The sequence below is a fragment of the Phascolarctos cinereus genome, unplaced genomic scaffold (genome assembly GCF_003287225.1).
Source record: "Phascolarctos cinereus isolate Bilbo 61053 unplaced genomic scaffold, phaCin_HiC Scaffold_73;HRSCAF=605, whole genome shotgun sequence".
NCBI lineage: Eukaryota > Metazoa > Chordata > Mammalia > Diprotodontia > Phascolarctidae > Phascolarctos > Phascolarctos cinereus.
In genome coordinates this window covers 1-16,971 of record NW_027556113.1, presented here as the reverse complement: position 1 = coordinate 16,971, position 16,971 = coordinate 1, and the positions used below count along the sequence as shown (strand labels likewise).

Genomic DNA, 16,971 nt, shown 5'->3' with positions numbered 1-16,971 from the left:
TTACCCTCTTAGATCTACTGGTGCCTGAATTAGACTTTCTCTCCCACCTTAAGGAGTTTCCCCTAGACAAAGATACACAACTCCATACTTGCAAATTCATGAACATCAGCCTTACTTTTGAGTGGCTTAAAAGGATATGGACTTTTGGATTCTTTTTTTCTTCTTAACTTGGTGATGTGTCTAAAAATATCGGAGTGAGCCACAGGACCTGGATGGTCAATAGGCAAGTTCTAGTTACTAGATACATTAACAAGTATCTTCATCAATAGAAAATATGGCCAAAGTGTAAGGCCATGGCATGGATATTGCAGATGAATAATTAGGGCCAGGTGGGATAAGGGGATTTGAGACCCATAATGAAGATCCAAGCTGAGGTTATGGGGACAACTGGTCAGAGAAAGAGACATAATGGTGGGGGCTAAGTCTTTTCACTGCAGGAGGCAAACTGAATTGTTAAAAAGGAGAGTAAGCTAGGTGATGCAGTGGATAGAGCCCTGGATGCGGAGTGAGGAAGAGCTGAGTTCAAATCTGGTCTCAGACATTTACTAGGTGGGTAACCCTGGGCAACTCATTTAACCTCCTTTGGCCTCAATTTATTCCACTGTAAAATGGGGGATAAGAATAGCAACTACCTCCCAGGGTTTTGTGAGGACCACATGTCAAAATAATTAAGAAACGGCACAGTTCCTGGCACATTGTAGGCACTATATAAATGTTTTTGGTTATTATTATTGTTGTTCTTGTTGTGTGGTAGGAGGAGGAGGAAGGGGAGGAGGAGAAAAAGGAGGAGGGGGAGGAGGATAAGGAGGAGGAGGAGGAATGAAGGTGGTCAACAGATGTATGGTCAATGAGCCAGGTTAGAATGACAGAATCTGCCAGTGTAGCAAAGTAAGGTCCAAGACAAAGTGTAAACTCTCCTGCCAGGTGTCCTTGGATGCAATCTCTCTCCTCTTCAGTCTCTTCCCCACACCACCATCAAAGTGAAGATACTGAAGTCTGATCATGGCACTCCTCTCTTCCATAACCGCCACTGGCTCCTTTTGCCTTTAGATTCAAACAGGTCTTCTCCTGTCTGGCCTTGAAGCCTGTGACACCATGGCTCTGACCTTCCTTTCTAGGCTTAGTCTCCATTGCTCTCCTACATTCTCTCTCTAATCCCGCCAAACTGGCCTTCTTAGTGTTTGCTTACACACAGCTTTCCATCTCTGAGCCTTTGCTCAGGCTGTGCCCTCCTCCTGGTATTCCTTCCTCCTCACTTCTATCTCCTAGGATCTCTATTTTCTGTCAAAGTTCAGCACCAAGGCCATCTCCTCCATGAGCCATGTCTTGATCCCTGGGACCGCCTGCTACTAACGTTTCCCCTACACACAATCTTCTGTATTTCTTTCACTTATACTTGTGTGTGTACATGGTTTCCTCTTCTAACAGAATGTAAGCTCCTTTCCATTTTATTGTCTTGGTATTCCCTGTACCCAGCACAGTGGCTGTCAGGCAGTAGGAGTTTAAGAAGTGCCCTTTGGGGGTCAGCTAGGTGGTTCAGTGGATAGAACACCAGTCCTAAAGTCAGGAGGACCTGGGTTCAAATCCGGCCTGAGACACGTAACACTCAGTAGCTGTGTGTGACTCTGGGCAAGTCACTTAACCCCCACTGCCTCACCAAAAGAAAATTAATAGTAATAAAAAAAGGAATGCCCTTTGATTGAATGATTACAAAGTAATAGCCCAGACCTGTCCTAGGAGGGTGAGTTGTATCAGTGAAAGTTCTCCGTGGGTTATTGCTTTTTAGGAGGTGACTCAGGCCATTTAAATGATCCAACCGTGTGGAAAAGTCCCAGGTACATTAGGACATGTAGATAGAGGAAAAGGCTCTCGTGATCACAATGACCACTAACCATAGGGCTGTATTCTTAGACTCCCAGGCCTTTGTTCATTAAATAACCTGTGTTTAGTACCTTCTGTGCAGACAGTACCTTACTTGAAACTATAGGGGACAGATAAAATCATGTAATTATTTTTTTGAGGTGTGTTCAATTCTACCAAAGTTACTACAAAGTTACTTTGATGTTTTGTGGGAACAGGAGGAAAATGATCTCCATGTATCCTGTTTTGACCTAAAGATTTGGAATTCTTTTTCTTCTCTGAAGTCAGAATCTGCATTAAAGCACATTATTGCTTGAGATGCATTGGCTTATTCTCTGTCTTATGCTACCAGCATTCAGGGAGTATATGTGGATGGTGCAGTGGATAGAGTTTGGGATCTGAGGTCAGAAACACCTGAGTTCAAATTCTCACTCATACAGCCTTAGTGGCTGTGTGACCTTGGACAAGTCAATTAACCTGTCTAAGCCTCAGTTTTCTCATCTGTAAAACAAAGCAAATAATAGCACTTACTTCCCAGGATTATTGTGAGGATAAAATGAGATAACAATGGTCAAGTGCTGTATAAACCTTAAGCATATGCTAGCCATCATCATCACATCATCACCGCCACCCCATCATCATGATCATTATCAAAAAGTCTACGTTTACGTAACTACAACAGACATCTAAATTTTTGTGAAGGCTTCATATTTGATATTCAGCAAAGCTTTTGACCAAGTCTTGCATACCGTTCTTTTGAACAGACAAAAAAAAAATGTGGCCTGGGTGGATTCAGAGCTGGTTGAATAACCACACCCACAATCTGGCCTCACACACGTAACACTTCCTAGCTGTGTGACCCTGTGCAAGTTGCTTAATCCCAATCACTTCACCAAAAAAAAAAAAAAAGGAATAACCAGATCCAGAGAGTTAATGTGAATTTCAAAGGAGGTCTTGTGGAGGAGTGCCCCAGGGATCTGTCCTTGGTCCTGTGCTGTTGATCATTTTTAGCAATGACTTAGCTAAAGTTATAGAAGAGATTCTCATGAAATTTCAGATGATATGAAGCTGAGATGGAGAACTCGTATCTTAGATGCTGAAGTCAGGCTCCACAATCAAGTTGGCAGGCTTGAATGATAGGTTAAATCTAACACGATGACATTTAGCATGGACTGATATGGACATTTTCCCTTGGGTTAAAAAAAATTAGTCTCCTAACTACATGGTAGTGGGGTGGTTATACAGAAATTAATTGAGATAAATACCTTGGGGGGTTGTTCGGTGGACTCTAAACTCAATTAGAAGGACGAATGAAGTATTTATGAAATGCTTATCCTGTGGAAAGCACTGGAAATACAAATGTAAAAGTGATTCAGTCCCTTTTTCCAAGGTGTTCAGATTCTAATGAGAATGAGAGCATACATGAAAGGTTTCATCTGGGTGTCAGTTGGAAACGTTCCATGGTTCTCAGGATACAATGGCAAAGCAAATGGTAATGCCTCTTTTGTTTATGATTTATTTATTTTGTTATAGTCTGAGTGATGTACTGTCTCTCTCATTCCCTCCCATCCCCACATTAGAGAAGGCCAACATTTTATATATATGTACATATACACACACACACACACACACACACACACACACGCACACTCACAGACATATAGATGTGTATGTATATATGCATATATGTACATATGTCTGTTTATATATTTGTGCGCGCATACACACACACACATATACATATGTATGTATGTATGTATATGTAAAACCATACAATGCATCCATCCATATATCACAGTTCTTTCTCTGGAACTGGATAGCATTTTCCTTCGCAGGTTCTTTGTAGTTGATTCAAATCATCATCTTATTCAAAACAGCTTAGTCATTCATAGTTATTCTATAAACAATATTGTGTTACTGTGTACAACATTCTCTTGGTTCTGCTCTTTTTGCTATGCATTAGTTCAAGTAAGTCTTTCCATGCTTTTCAAAACCAACCCTCCTTGTCATTTCTTGTAGCACAGTAGTATTCCATCACAATCATATACCACAACTTGTTTAGCTGTTCCCCATTTGATGGGCATGTACTCCAGTGCCAACTGTTTGCAAAACAAAGAGACCTGTTATCTATATCTTAGAACATATAAGTTCTTTTCCTTTTTTTATTGATTGCCTTGGGAAACAGACCTAACAGTGGGATTTCTGGGCCAAACAGTGTACTCAATTTTATAACACTTTGTGAATAACTTCAGATTGCTCTCCAGAATGGTTGAATGAGTTCACAATTATGCCAAAAGTGTATTAGTGTTCCAATTTTTCCATATTCTCTCCAACATTTGTCATTTCCCCCTATCACTTTAGCCAATCTGATTGGTGGGAGATGGTATCTCATCATTGTTTTAATTTGCATTTCTTTAATCAATAGTGACTTAGAGCCTTTTCCCACTTTCCCCAATCTATGTGATTATATATGACTTTGATTTATTCTCCCCAAAACTGCCTGTTCATATCCTTCGACTGCTTATCAATTGTGGAATGACTCATTCTTATAAATTTGGCTCTTTTTTATATATTTGAGATATGAAGCCTTAATCTGAGAAACTGGTTATCAAAAAATTTCCCTAATATTCTGATTTCCTTTAAATCTCTGCTATATTGGTTTTATTTGGACAAAACCTTTTTAGTTTCATATAATCAAAATTATCCATTTTACATCCCACAATGCTCTCTCTTTCTTGGTTAGTCATAAATTGTTTCCCTATCCATTTGTCTGATAGGCAGTATGTTCCATACTCCTCTGATTTACTTACTATATTTCCCTTTAGAGCTAGGTCATGTATCTATTTTGACCTTTTCTTGGTAAATGGCACAAGATATTGGTCTATAGTTAGTTTTGGTCATACTGCTTTCCAGTTTTCCAAGCAATTTTTTCTTACCAAATAGTGAATTCTTATCCCCAAAGCTTAGATCTTTGTGTTTATCAAACATGAACTTACCACAATCATTTACCGTTGTGTGTTGTATACCTACTCAATTCCTCTAAGCCATCCATCCATTTCTTAGCCAGTACCAAATAGTTTTAACAATTACCTCTTTATTATACAGTTTAAGATCTGGTACTGCTAGACCCCCTTCCTTTACTCTCTCCCTCCAATAGTTCCTTTGATATCTTGACTTTTTGCTCTTCCCAATGAATTTTTATTGTTTTCTAGCTGAATAGAATAATTTTTTGGTAGTTTAATTGAGATGACAGTGAATAAACAGATTCATTTGGGTATAATTGTCAATTTGATTATATTGACTTGGCCTACCCATGAACAATTAAAGCTTCTTCAATCATTTAAATCTGACTTTATTTGTATAAATAATGTTTTACAATTATGTTCATATAGTTTTTGGTTTTGTCTTTGCAGATGTACTCCCAGTTATTTTATATCGCCTAGGGTTATTTTTTAGGCAATTGGGGTTAAGTGACTTGCCCAGGGTCACACAGCTAGTAAGTGTCAAGTGTTTGGTCTGAGGCCAGATTTGAACTCAGGTTCTCCTGATTTCAGGGCTGGTGCCCTACCCACTGCACCACCTAGCTGCCCCCACCTATTGTTATTTTAAATCAAATATTTCTTACTATCTCTTCTTGCAGGGTTTTGTTGGCAATATATGGAAATACATATAGCAAATATGTAGAATATATAGATAGAATAGAAATATGGGATGTGGAAGATTTCAGAATATATAGGATATAGAAATTTATGTGGGTTTATTTGATATCCTGCTATTTTGGTATAATTATTTTCTAACTAATTTTTTTTACTTCAATCTCTAGGACTTTCCAAGTATACTATCCTATCATCTGCATAGTTTTATTTCTTCCTTGCACCTTCTTATTCCTCCAGTATCTTTTCTCTTTCTTATTGCTATTGCTAGCATTTCTACTACAATATGGAATCCCAGTGGTGATAATGGACATTCTTGTTTCACTCCCAATCTTTCTGAGAAAGCTTCTAGCTTATTCCTAATACAGATGTTTGCTGGTGGCATTAGGTAGATGTTTCTTACCATGTTAAAGAAAAACTCGTTTCTACAGATCCTTTCAAGTGTTTTTTTTCTAATAATTGTTTTGTCAAAGCCTTTTTGCATCTTTTAATTTAATCATGATTTTTATTGATTTTGTTATTAATATAATCAATCACGCTGATAGTTACCCTCATATTGAAGCAGCCTTGTGTTTCTTGTATAAATCTCATTTGGTCACACTGTACAATATTTGTGATATATTGCAGTAGTTAACTAGCTAGTAGGAGATAGGTTTTTTTTTTTTTTGCATTGGTATTCATGAGTGAAATTGAGCTATAATTTTCTTTCTATTTTTCCTCTTCCTGGTTTAGGCATCAGCACCGCACCATATTTGTTCCATAAGAGGAGTTTGGTAGGACTGTAATAATAGTAATAGGCAAAATAAGTGACATTTATGTGACACTTCAACATTTGCAAAGTACTATGCCTAAATCATGTCATTTGGTATAATAGTCACTTGAGAAAAGTGCTATAGGTCTTGTTATTCACGTTTTACAGAAAAGGAAACTGAGTCTCAGAGAAGTTAAATGCCTGGCCCATAGAGCAGACAGCCAACATGTGGTGTAGGTGACATTCAAACCCAGAACTTCCTGATTACAAGTTCCTCTGCTCTTTTCATTACAAGAGGAATGGGAGAACCCTTCCAAAAGTGGGCAATAATGAGGGTATTGAGTGAGGGAATTGACTGAAGAAACTGGAGAAGAGACTTATGAGGGTAGTGATAGCAACTACGAGTCTTTGAAGGGTTTTCACGTTAATGTAGGATTCATCTCATTATGTTGGGAGTCAATGGTCTGAAATAGAAAGAATGGATGATAATTCAAAATGGTAGGTTTAGGCTCAAGGAAAGGACAAACTTCTTCACAATTGGAGCTGACTGGAAATGGAATGGATTGACTTGGAAGATGGTGGTTCCCCTCTCATCAGAGGTCTTTAAACCGGGGCTAGATGGCCGCTTGTCTGTGATGTCATAGATGATATTCTTAATGAGATACAAATTAGACCAGCTAGCCTCTGGACTCAGATTCTGGGACTCTGTGATTAGGTCACTCAGAGTGAATTTAGACTCCTTGTGGAGTGAGAGTGTGCTAGAGTTAGCAATTGGCTTAACAATGAAAGGTGTTTTCCTTCAGGGTGCAAGAGAATATAGGGAAAGGATCCCTTTTTTCTTTTTGAGAGTGAGAAGTTCATCAGAAACACGTATTTGTTTAGAATAATTTGGTTGATGATGCTTAAAGTGGCCACTCAAGTGGATTTCACATTGTTCCTTCTCATCTGTCTCCCTCTCATCCTTCCTTCGATTTCCCTACTGTCTTTTCTTCTCTCCTTCTTCGATGGCCTGTACATACCCACAATTCCCTGAGAATGTGTGCTTAGTGTCTGTCTCTACGTTTGTTGCTCTGCCTCCCGTGAATACCCAGCTTCCTTCAGTCTCCTGAGGGGAATCTCAGCATTTGCAAGGTCACCTAAGGTGCCACCTGATCAGGGAGCTTCAACCTTTGATTTGTATCTCAATATTTCCCAGAGCATTATTACTATCAATCATTTCAATTATTTTCTACTATCATTTCTAAGAAACACAAATGAAGCCAAATAAAAGAATTAAAGTGAACTTCAGAAAGGGCAATTGCTTTTGAGGGTCTGGCCTGAGACTGATAATGCAAACTTCTTGGACATCTAGCTGTATTCTAGATGCTCTAGATACTGCTCTCTCCATCTGTTGCATTCTGGGCCATATGGGGACTTCAACTCTTCCTGAGTAGAGGTAGGAATGAATGACGTGGAAGAATTCTAATCCTTTTATTTCAGTAACTTTCCCCCCTCCTCAGATTTTCGTTGCCATTAGGTAAGTTCAGCAGGGCAAATGGGTTTCCAAGGCTCATTTCTGAACTTAGGTCTGCAGTTCATTCAACTCTCCAAACCTGGCTTCCAGGTTGGTTAAAATTTTACTACTGCCACAAGCTAAAATGTTCAAATGGGAATCTAGGATAAAGGACATGGTACTGGATAAAAAGTGCAAATAGTTTGAATCCTTGTTTAGAACTTGATAAGGTATTTTACATAAGTTTAATGAATTTACAAGGTCTTTTTGAGAAGGCAGTTCCAGATGGCAAACATGTGCAAGGCATTGGGCAAACACAGTTTTAGCAAGAATAGTCTGAATTTTGAAATCAGTGGGAGGAAATGAAATGCAAAGTTAATAATCTACAATTATTGGTTAAAAAAAGTATATTAATCCATTTTCCTCTCAACATCCTACCTTCTTTCCTCCACCGATTTCCATAAAGTATTGACAAGATGAAGTGGGTCACCTTCATTTCCCTTATTTTCCTCATCAGCTCTGTTCATTCCAGGGAAATCGTCCGTCGAGATGCACGTAAGAATCTTTCTATTCATGTTCTCTTTTGATGGAGAAATCAAGGCTAAAGATTGAATCTTTGGGGATTTGTGGTCCCATCATGTGTATTTTCCTTCAGCAGTGAAAAATATTCATGAAGATGATTGTATCTATATAGTGTCAAAGAAGTCATTAGTCTGTCTAATATTGTCAATGACCTAGACAGGATAGTTTCTGTAACCTTTTTCAGATGGAGAAAATGTAGCCACCATGACTTCTTAAAGTTGTACAATCCCAAAGAAAGAAAGGAACGTATTCCTCCCACCTCCTCAGCTATGACATCATCAGCTCTGCCTCAGCATACAGAAATCTAGAACCATTAGATAAATTGTATAATTAGAGTTTGGGTTTAATGCACTTGCATTTCAGAGAGACCTCTCATCACTCCTCTGAAGGAGGTATAGAAGAAGTAACCCTAGTTTGGCAGCTAGGTGAATAGAGTGCTGGGCCTGGAGTCAGGAAGACCTGAGTTCAAGTCTGGCTTCAGCCACTTCTTATTTTCTATGACCTTGGGCAAGTCATTTAATCCTATTTGCCTCATTTGCAAAATCAGCTGGAGAAAGAAATGGAAATCTGCTTCAATATCTTTGCCAACCCACCCCCCCAAAATAAAGCAAAACCCATGAAGGGTCATGAAGAGTTGGACATGACTGAAAATGACTAAATAAACAACAAAAATTCTCCCTTAGATTTGAAGAGAAAATAAAGAAACTGCAAAGTTCAACTGGTGGTTCAAGACGTATCTGTGCCAATCAACAATTCTCCAGGTGTTATACTGACCTGAGGTTGACTAATCTGCAGAGATTTGTCTGTGCTGGCAGAGGCATCATCTTTTGAGTCAAATGAATACATAAACCATGCCTAGGTGGAGGAGTGGTTCTCCACCTGGTGGTTTAAATATCTATCTCTATCTCTATCTCTATCTCTATTTCTATCTCTATCTATCTCTATCTCTATCTCTATCTCTATCTCTATCTCTATCTCTATCTCTATCTCTATCTCTATCCCTATCTATCTCTATCTCTATCTCTACTCACACACACATACGCATATATACATATATATGTATATATGTATGTATCTAGCATGTAAATATGTATATATGTATATATGTATACATATAAATACATGTTTAAATATATGTATATGAGATGTATATCTCAATGTTGTATATTTTACTTCTAGATAAGAGTGAGATTGCCAAACGATATAGAGACTTGGGTGAAGTGAATGTGAAAGGCCTGTAAGTATAATTATTGAAAATTTAAATTCATGTTTTCCATGAATATTGATGTGACATTATCCCTTTGTACTTTACGTAGTGATTCCCTTTCTCCTCTTTCTGCCACTTCCCCTGTGGAACACGTTCAGTGGTCATTGGGTTCTGGCTCAGTAGCTAATTAAAGAGCTTTCCAACATCTCCCCTAAGAAGCCCTGCTGTCACTTATGGCTGGAAGTAGGCACCTCTTAAACTTTGTTTTTTAGGCAATTGGGGTTAAGTGACTTGCCCAGGGTCACACAGCTAGTAAGGGCCAAGAGTTTTGTCCGAGGCTGGATTTGAACTCAGGTACTCTTGACTTCAGAGCCAGTACTCTATCGACAGGCACCTCTTATTTTCACATGGTTACCAGGGATGGCAACTGAGCATGCTATTGTTATCCCTATTTTTATGGACAAGAACATTGAGGCAGATCATCCTCTGGGTCACAGTCTAATAATTGGTGATGTAATCAGTGTCAGAGGCAGACTTTGTGCTCAAGTCTTCTAGACTGAAGGTTCTAGATGTCTAATTGAATTGACTTCAGTTACTCAATGATCCTCTTACATGTACTTGGCTACTTTCTACATAGAATGATTTTTGGGGGTTAGGAAAATCCTCTTCTCCCTCCACAAAATACTCATGCACTGGCTAATGCTTGGAGTTCTACCTTAAGATGTGATCTTATTTGTTTAACTGTTAAAATACAAGTGTGTTTGGGCTAAACACCACTTTGAATATATCAGTCACTTAGCAAGTAATGTGACTAGAGCTTCTGAGAGCAAAGTTTGTATGCGATTGTGAGGATCAAATGAGATAAAATCAGTAAAGTGCCAAGCACAGTGCCTGGAACATAGTAGGTGCTATCTAAATGCATGTTCTCTTCCTCCACCTTTGGTTAGAGCAGTGAGGAAGACATAGTATACATTGATCCTTATAGAATGAATGACTGAAAAAGCATGCATTAACCACTGTGCTAAGAGCTGGAGGTATACACAAGTAGAAAAGCAAAGAAGTCCTTGTCCTCAAGGAGAACCCATCCAGGAGAATGCAGCTACAAGGCAGATGGAAAAAAATCCCATGATCCTTAGGGTAAAATAGCAAAGTACATGGTAAAACTGCTCTTTTAATGACATTTCCACTGCTAAGACCATTTTCTGTTTCTGGTCTTGAGCCATTTGACTTTGGCAAGGACTTTGGTGATGAGAATTTTCCTTTCCGAGTCTTCAGTAGCTGTGGCTGCTGAAGAGGTGGGGGCTGCAAGCAGCCTCAGAGACAGCTGTCATAGTTCATCTCTGCAAGAGTCAATCCCCTTGATAATGGCTATGGGGACGTCAGAGTAGAAGCAAGACATGTCTTTAGAAGGGTGCTGGGCTGTCTCCACCTGGGTGTGAGTGGAGGTGGTGGTGGTGGTGGTGGGTCATCCGTGAGGCACATGCCACCCCCGTCTTTCTCTCAGGATGCCTTGGTACTCTAGTCAAGTTGGCATGGTGTGGATGGTCCTCTAGCCAAGCTGGAAATGGTGTGGATGCAATTGGATCTTCAGTATGGCAAACACTTTATGAGGGGGTTTTAATGTTTAATTTCACCTTTTCTTTCAGTAACCATAAGAACTCTTTGTTTCAGAGTGTTGATCACATTTGCTCAGTTCCTCCAGAAATGTCCATATGAAGATCATATAAAATTAGTGAATGAAGTCGTGGAATTTGCAAAAGGCTGTGCTGCTGATGAGACAGCAGAAAATTGTGACAAATCCCTTGTGAGTAGAGACTCTGTGGTTGAGTTTGACCTTCTCTCTTCATTTCATTTTAGATAGGAGATCAGAGTCAACAATAATGTGTCCCACCACTTCTCTCTTTGTTCTTGGACTTCTCACCAGTCCAGAACTGCTCCCTCTTGTTAAAAAATGTAAGGAATTGTTCTGAACTAAGAGGAAGTCAAATGATTTGAGGGGAGCAGAAGACTGTCAAGGCAGCTGCCTCTCCTAACTCCTTGTCTCATGAGTCTTGCCCCAGTCAAATAAGGAAGTCCAGTATTTCCAGAGCTTTAAATGGGTCCATGACTAACCACGTATTTTTTTTCCCTCCTAGCACCAACTATTTGGCGATAAGTTATGTAGTCTGCCAAATTTTCGGGAGAGGTACGGCGAAATGGCAGAGTGCTGCACTAAAGAAGAACCTGAGAGAAATCAATGTTTCCTGAGCCACAAAGATGACCACCCAGACCTCCCTAAAATCGAAGCCGCTAATGCTGACACTCTTTGCCACAACTTCCAAGAGAATGCAGACAGAGTTCTGGGAAAGTAAGTGAGATCAGAAAGTGAGTGTAGGGGCTGGTGGGTCAGCATAGGAGCCAAACAACCCTGGCACAGGTCATAGTACTAACTGTATGGGACTGAGGGAGAAGGGGAATAAGCATTCATGAAGTACCTAGTATGTGCCGGGCCATGGGCTAAGGGGTTTACAAATATTCTTTTATTTGATTCCCATAACAAATTATTTAGATGTTGGTATGATTCCCATTTTATGGATGAAACAACTGAGGCAGATAGAGATTATGTGACATGCCCAGTGCCACACAGCTACTAAGTTCTCAGGTTTTCCTGCATCCAGACCCCATGCTTTATCCACTGTGCCATCTAGTTGGAAAGGGCAAGTCATTTAAGCTCCTTGGGCCTCAGTTTCCTCATCTATGAAATGAGGGAGTAGGATCCGATGATCTTTGTGCCCCTCTGTAGCTCTAGAATCCTGTGGTCTGAGTGCCCCAGCAGCCTGGCAAAGACTACTGTTATTGAAAAGTGGCCAGTCTGCAGAGATAGATTGAGTTTGCCTGCTTAGCATTTCCTATGCTCAGAGCAAGATTTACATTTGGGGTCCTACGGGTGGTAGACTCAGAGAAAACTGAACATATTTGTAGCACTTTGATCAGTGTGGAAACAACAGCATTCAGCCTTGAGTTAGCAGGAATACCTTACTTCAATAAGAAGATGCTGGGTCTTGGTGAATGACTCCCTATGCATGGTCTTCCCTGAGACTTCTGCTGCCTCTCAGGGGGACTGTGTCTTCACTTGTGAAGCAAAGTGGCTTTTACATCATTTGCCCTCGGCCTTGGTGGTGGGGTTTGCCACCTCCTCCCCTACGAAAACATACCCCTCCTCTTCCCCATCTCTTTCACATCATACCCTCATCGTGTCCTCTTTGAAAAATAATCGTGTAAACTAATTCACATTCAATTCTTTTTTTCCACATTCAACTCTTAATAATTGAATTCTGTTACCCTAAAGGTGTTTTCTTTAGAAAGAGGATTCTAAGAGATACAATTCCTTAACCTCAAGGAGTGAATTTGTAGTGAATAGTGAAATATTCTGTGTACAGCAGGCCAGTGAAAGAGATGTTTTGAACGTGAACTTCTTTTGAGTCTCCTCCAATCCCATATATTTTCACTGTATTTCCAAGCCTAATGCTGGTTAGTACATAAGCAATTTAACTGTGATACTTATGGAAAACAATGTCTGTCTGAAATACTTTTGAGTCTCTCAGTGAGAATAGTATATGCTGTGTAATTTTTCAAATGTAGAAAGTATATTCTCCTTAGAAAAGACATACAGCTTGTTTTATGAGGATAGAGAATATTAACGATGTAATATTGCATAACATAACACACCAATTCCTAGATAGAACTGAAAGAATGCCAATGAAGTCACAGCTCCAAATTAGAGGGGGCAGCAGACGTCAAATTTAGTTAGGTTCAGCTGAGAGAGTAAACTTATCAATTGATGTGGGTACACAACTGAAGACATTTATTAGTGATAGCTATTCAAAAGTGACCATTTGGTTCTCTTTGCCAATTTCAGGTACCTGTATGAAGTTGCCAGAAGACACCCGTACTTCTATGCCCCTGCACTCCTTGCCTACACTTTTCAGTACAAGGATGCAGTGGGAGAATGTTGCCAGTCTGCTGACAAAGCTACGTGCCTCCAAGAAAAGGTATTTGAGAGGCAGAAGGGGCGGGGGGAGAGAGACACACACATACACACACACACACACACACACACACACACACACACACAGAGAGAGAGAGAGAGAGAGAGAGAGAGAGAGAGAGAGAGAGAGAGAGAGAGAGAGAGAGAGAGAGAAAATCAGTGTGGGACCTGTCACCTGGACCCAAGAAGTCCCATCTTCCTTACCATGATCGTCTATCAGCACCTTCTTGAGTCCTGGCCCTTGGCTTGAGAGGCAGTGTGGTACAGTAGAGAAGGCTCTTGGGGTGGGTGGGGTGAAGTGAGGAGCGTTTGGGTTGAAGTCCATCTCAGATGCTCACTAGCTGTGTGACCCTCTGCAGGTCACGTCCTTTCTCCCAGCCTCAGTTTTCTAATCTGTAATCTGAGGGGGTGGTACTTGGTGCTCTTTCCCGCTCTAAGTATATGACCCTTCCGTTATTCCTCTTCAGTACTGTCCTCACTTCTGTGAAGGGGAGGGTGATAGAGTCTGCCTCTGTGTTGCTTAAACTTTCCAATCCCCTGACTCATTTCACTAGTTTGATGATGCAATTGAGAACTTCCTGCATCCTGGTGTCAGCCTTGTGTGTGTGTGTGTGTGTGTGTGTGTGTGTGTGTGTGTGTGTGTGTGTGTGTGTGTGTGTGTGTGTGCATGTGTGTGCGTGTGCAGGCATGTGAATTTATATTTGTGGAATAATTTGGAGTGGGCAGAGTCTACTGTAGGCAGAAGAGTGAATTGTGCTGCAGGTGAGATTGGGAACATTAGGTAGGGCTAAAGATGGAGCTGCTGACATAATTTTTTGTTGACTAGTCTTTTTCAGTCATGCCTGACTCTTTGTTGCTCCATTTGGTGTTTTCTTGGCAAAGGTACTTGCCAAGGTAAATGCCAAAGGTTTGCCATTTCCTTTTCCAGCTTATTTTGTAGATGAGGAAACTGAGGCAAACGGGGATAAGTGTCTTGCCTAGGTTCACACAGAGTGTAAGTGTCAGAGTTGAACTCATGAACATGAGTTCAATATATTATATATATTTACTTATATATATTTATTTATATACAGTATTTATATACTGATTCTTCATTGTGCAAAGTATCCCACTGCAGTAACATTTCCAAGTAAGCTCTCCCCCAAAAGTTCCTCCCCTCTCAAAATATACCCTTTGGCATTTTTTTTTAACTTTTAGGCAATTGGAGTTAACTGACTTGCCCAGGGTCACACAGCTAGTAAGTGTCAAGTGTTTGGTCTGAGGCCTGATCTGAACTCAGGTCCTCCTGACTTCAGGGCTGGTGCTTTATCCACTGCACCACCTAGCTGCCCCTTCCTTACCTCTTTGTCACCATACTCTCAGCCAGGTATCTTCTCAAATAATCTTCTAAATTAATTCACCTTCAATTCTGAATTATTGAATTTTCTTATCCTAATAGTGTTGTCCTTCCGAAAGAGGATTCTAAGAGTGACTTTGTAGTCAGTACTGAAATTTTAGGTGCACAGTAATCCAGTGAAGGAGATGTTTTGAATGTGAACTCGTTTTAGCTTCCACACAAATCCTATGCATTTTTACTTTATTCCCAAGTCTAATGAGAGTTAGTAAATAAGGAATTTAACTTTGATAGGTATTGAAAAAAATTTCTTAAATACCTGTGAAACTGTCTTTGAGAACAACATATACTATATAATTTTCCAAACGTGGAGAGTATATCCTACTTAGCAAAGATATATAGCTTGTTCTTTCAGGATAGAGAATGTTAAAGGTGTTACACTGCATAGAAGAGCACAGATGGAGAGGTGGGAGGGACCTTGGAGATCCTTATGTTTACTAATTTCATGACAGGGGAGGAAACTGAGGCCCAGAGAGATTCAACATTCAATTAATTGATGACTGTGCTTGTGGCTGATTGACTTGATGATTCACACATCATGTTAATGGAAATGAAGGTCCTAGCTTCAATTCCAATCCACCAAGCAATTATCAATCCCCTATTAGCTCCCATTAAGTTCCTACCAACACCAAGAGAAAACTCAAAGTATCCTCTGTCCTCTTGGATCTTATAACGTATTACATACTGGTGAGATTATCACTGACCATTCCTAAATCTGAACAACTCCCTTTAATTGTGTCACCATGGTCATAAGAAGTGCCAGGAAAGGGGCCATTAAGGGCTTAGCTGAAAAATCTATCACCACTACCGAGAAAAGGAGCCCAAGTGCAGTATCGACTATTGGTGTGTGCGCAAAGCTATCTTCATATAATGGAGGATCTTTTAACCTTTTTTTGTGTCATGGGCTGTCTAGTGAAGTTTATGGGCCTTTCTCAGATTCACGTCTTTCAGTGCATAAAAGGAAATATGTAGGATTAGAAAGGAAACTAATAATATTGAAATACACCTATCAAAAAATCTCTGTCTCTATTTCTCTCTCTCATTCATGGAAGTAATTCAGGTTAAACTCCTTAAATTTTGAAGAAAATGTTGAAGTAATTTGTGAGGACTTTGTGGGGAATTTATTTTTCATATTAATGAAAATACGGAAATTATTTTTGAAAAAAGTGATTTATTTTTTGTACAGCTTCCTGCTTTGAGAGAAAAAGTATTATCTGCAGGTGCAAGACAGAGATATCGATGCTCCAGTTTAGACAAGTTTGGAGAGAGAGCTGTCAAGGCTGGGTAAGTCTCTAAGTTTCAATTGCCTAAAAGACATTGTATTTGCTGTAGAATCAAAGATGGGAAAAGGCCTAAGATTCCAATATCTCTAGCTCCCACGAATTTCTGTTGTTAATTTCATGATTTGTAAAAAAGTAAAAAAATTGTTACAAGTGAAATTCAACAAAAAGGTAAACCAAGGCACTTGCTCCAGCTAGACAACAATTTATTATCAGGGCATTAGCTATTAGTAGAATGGGTCTAATGACAGCCTCAATTAGCCAAAAGATGAAGAATTGAAGATGCAAGTCTTTTATAAGCAGAGAACAAAGTAGAGAACAGAGTAGGTGACATCATGGGGTTGAAGACAACGTGATTGGTTACATAGCTGAAGCACAGGCACAATATCACCGATTGGACGTTGGAAATGAGGGCAAGCAATAGCTCCTTTCTTCCTTCCTGAGACTGAGAAAATTTCATGGTCGAGCCCACTTTCAATGTTAAAAACTAGTGGTCCAGACTTCTTTGTATAGTAAACCAGACATGATTGAAGGAAAGCCTGCCTTGTGTGCATGGTCATCCCCCAAGGGCAGCAGAAACCCTTGAGGCCATAATAGAACAGTGACTAGCAGCAGAACTGTATTTCTAAACTGAAGTCATTCATGTTAGTGTATTTCTGCACTAAATTCAGAGACAGAGAACCACAGTTTAGTCAGTTACAGGACAAAATCAATAGTCTGGCAAAT

The 16,971-nt window shown here is 39.8% G+C and overlaps 1 protein-coding gene across 1 annotated transcript; it reads left to right on the top strand.

Moving 5' to 3' along the window:
- Nucleotides 1-8,180: 8,180 nt before the first annotated feature.
- Nucleotides 8,181-16,249, top strand: LOC110204048 (albumin-like; the record flags this gene model as incomplete). The annotated part of the gene is made up of 6 exons (XM_020980408.2): nucleotides 8,181-8,311; nucleotides 9,518-9,575; nucleotides 11,217-11,349; nucleotides 11,681-11,892; nucleotides 13,444-13,576; nucleotides 16,152-16,249. Coding segments are annotated over exons 1-6 (713 nt in total), but the record flags the coding sequence as incomplete, so codon positions are not given.
- Nucleotides 16,250-16,971: the final 722 nt, after the last annotated feature.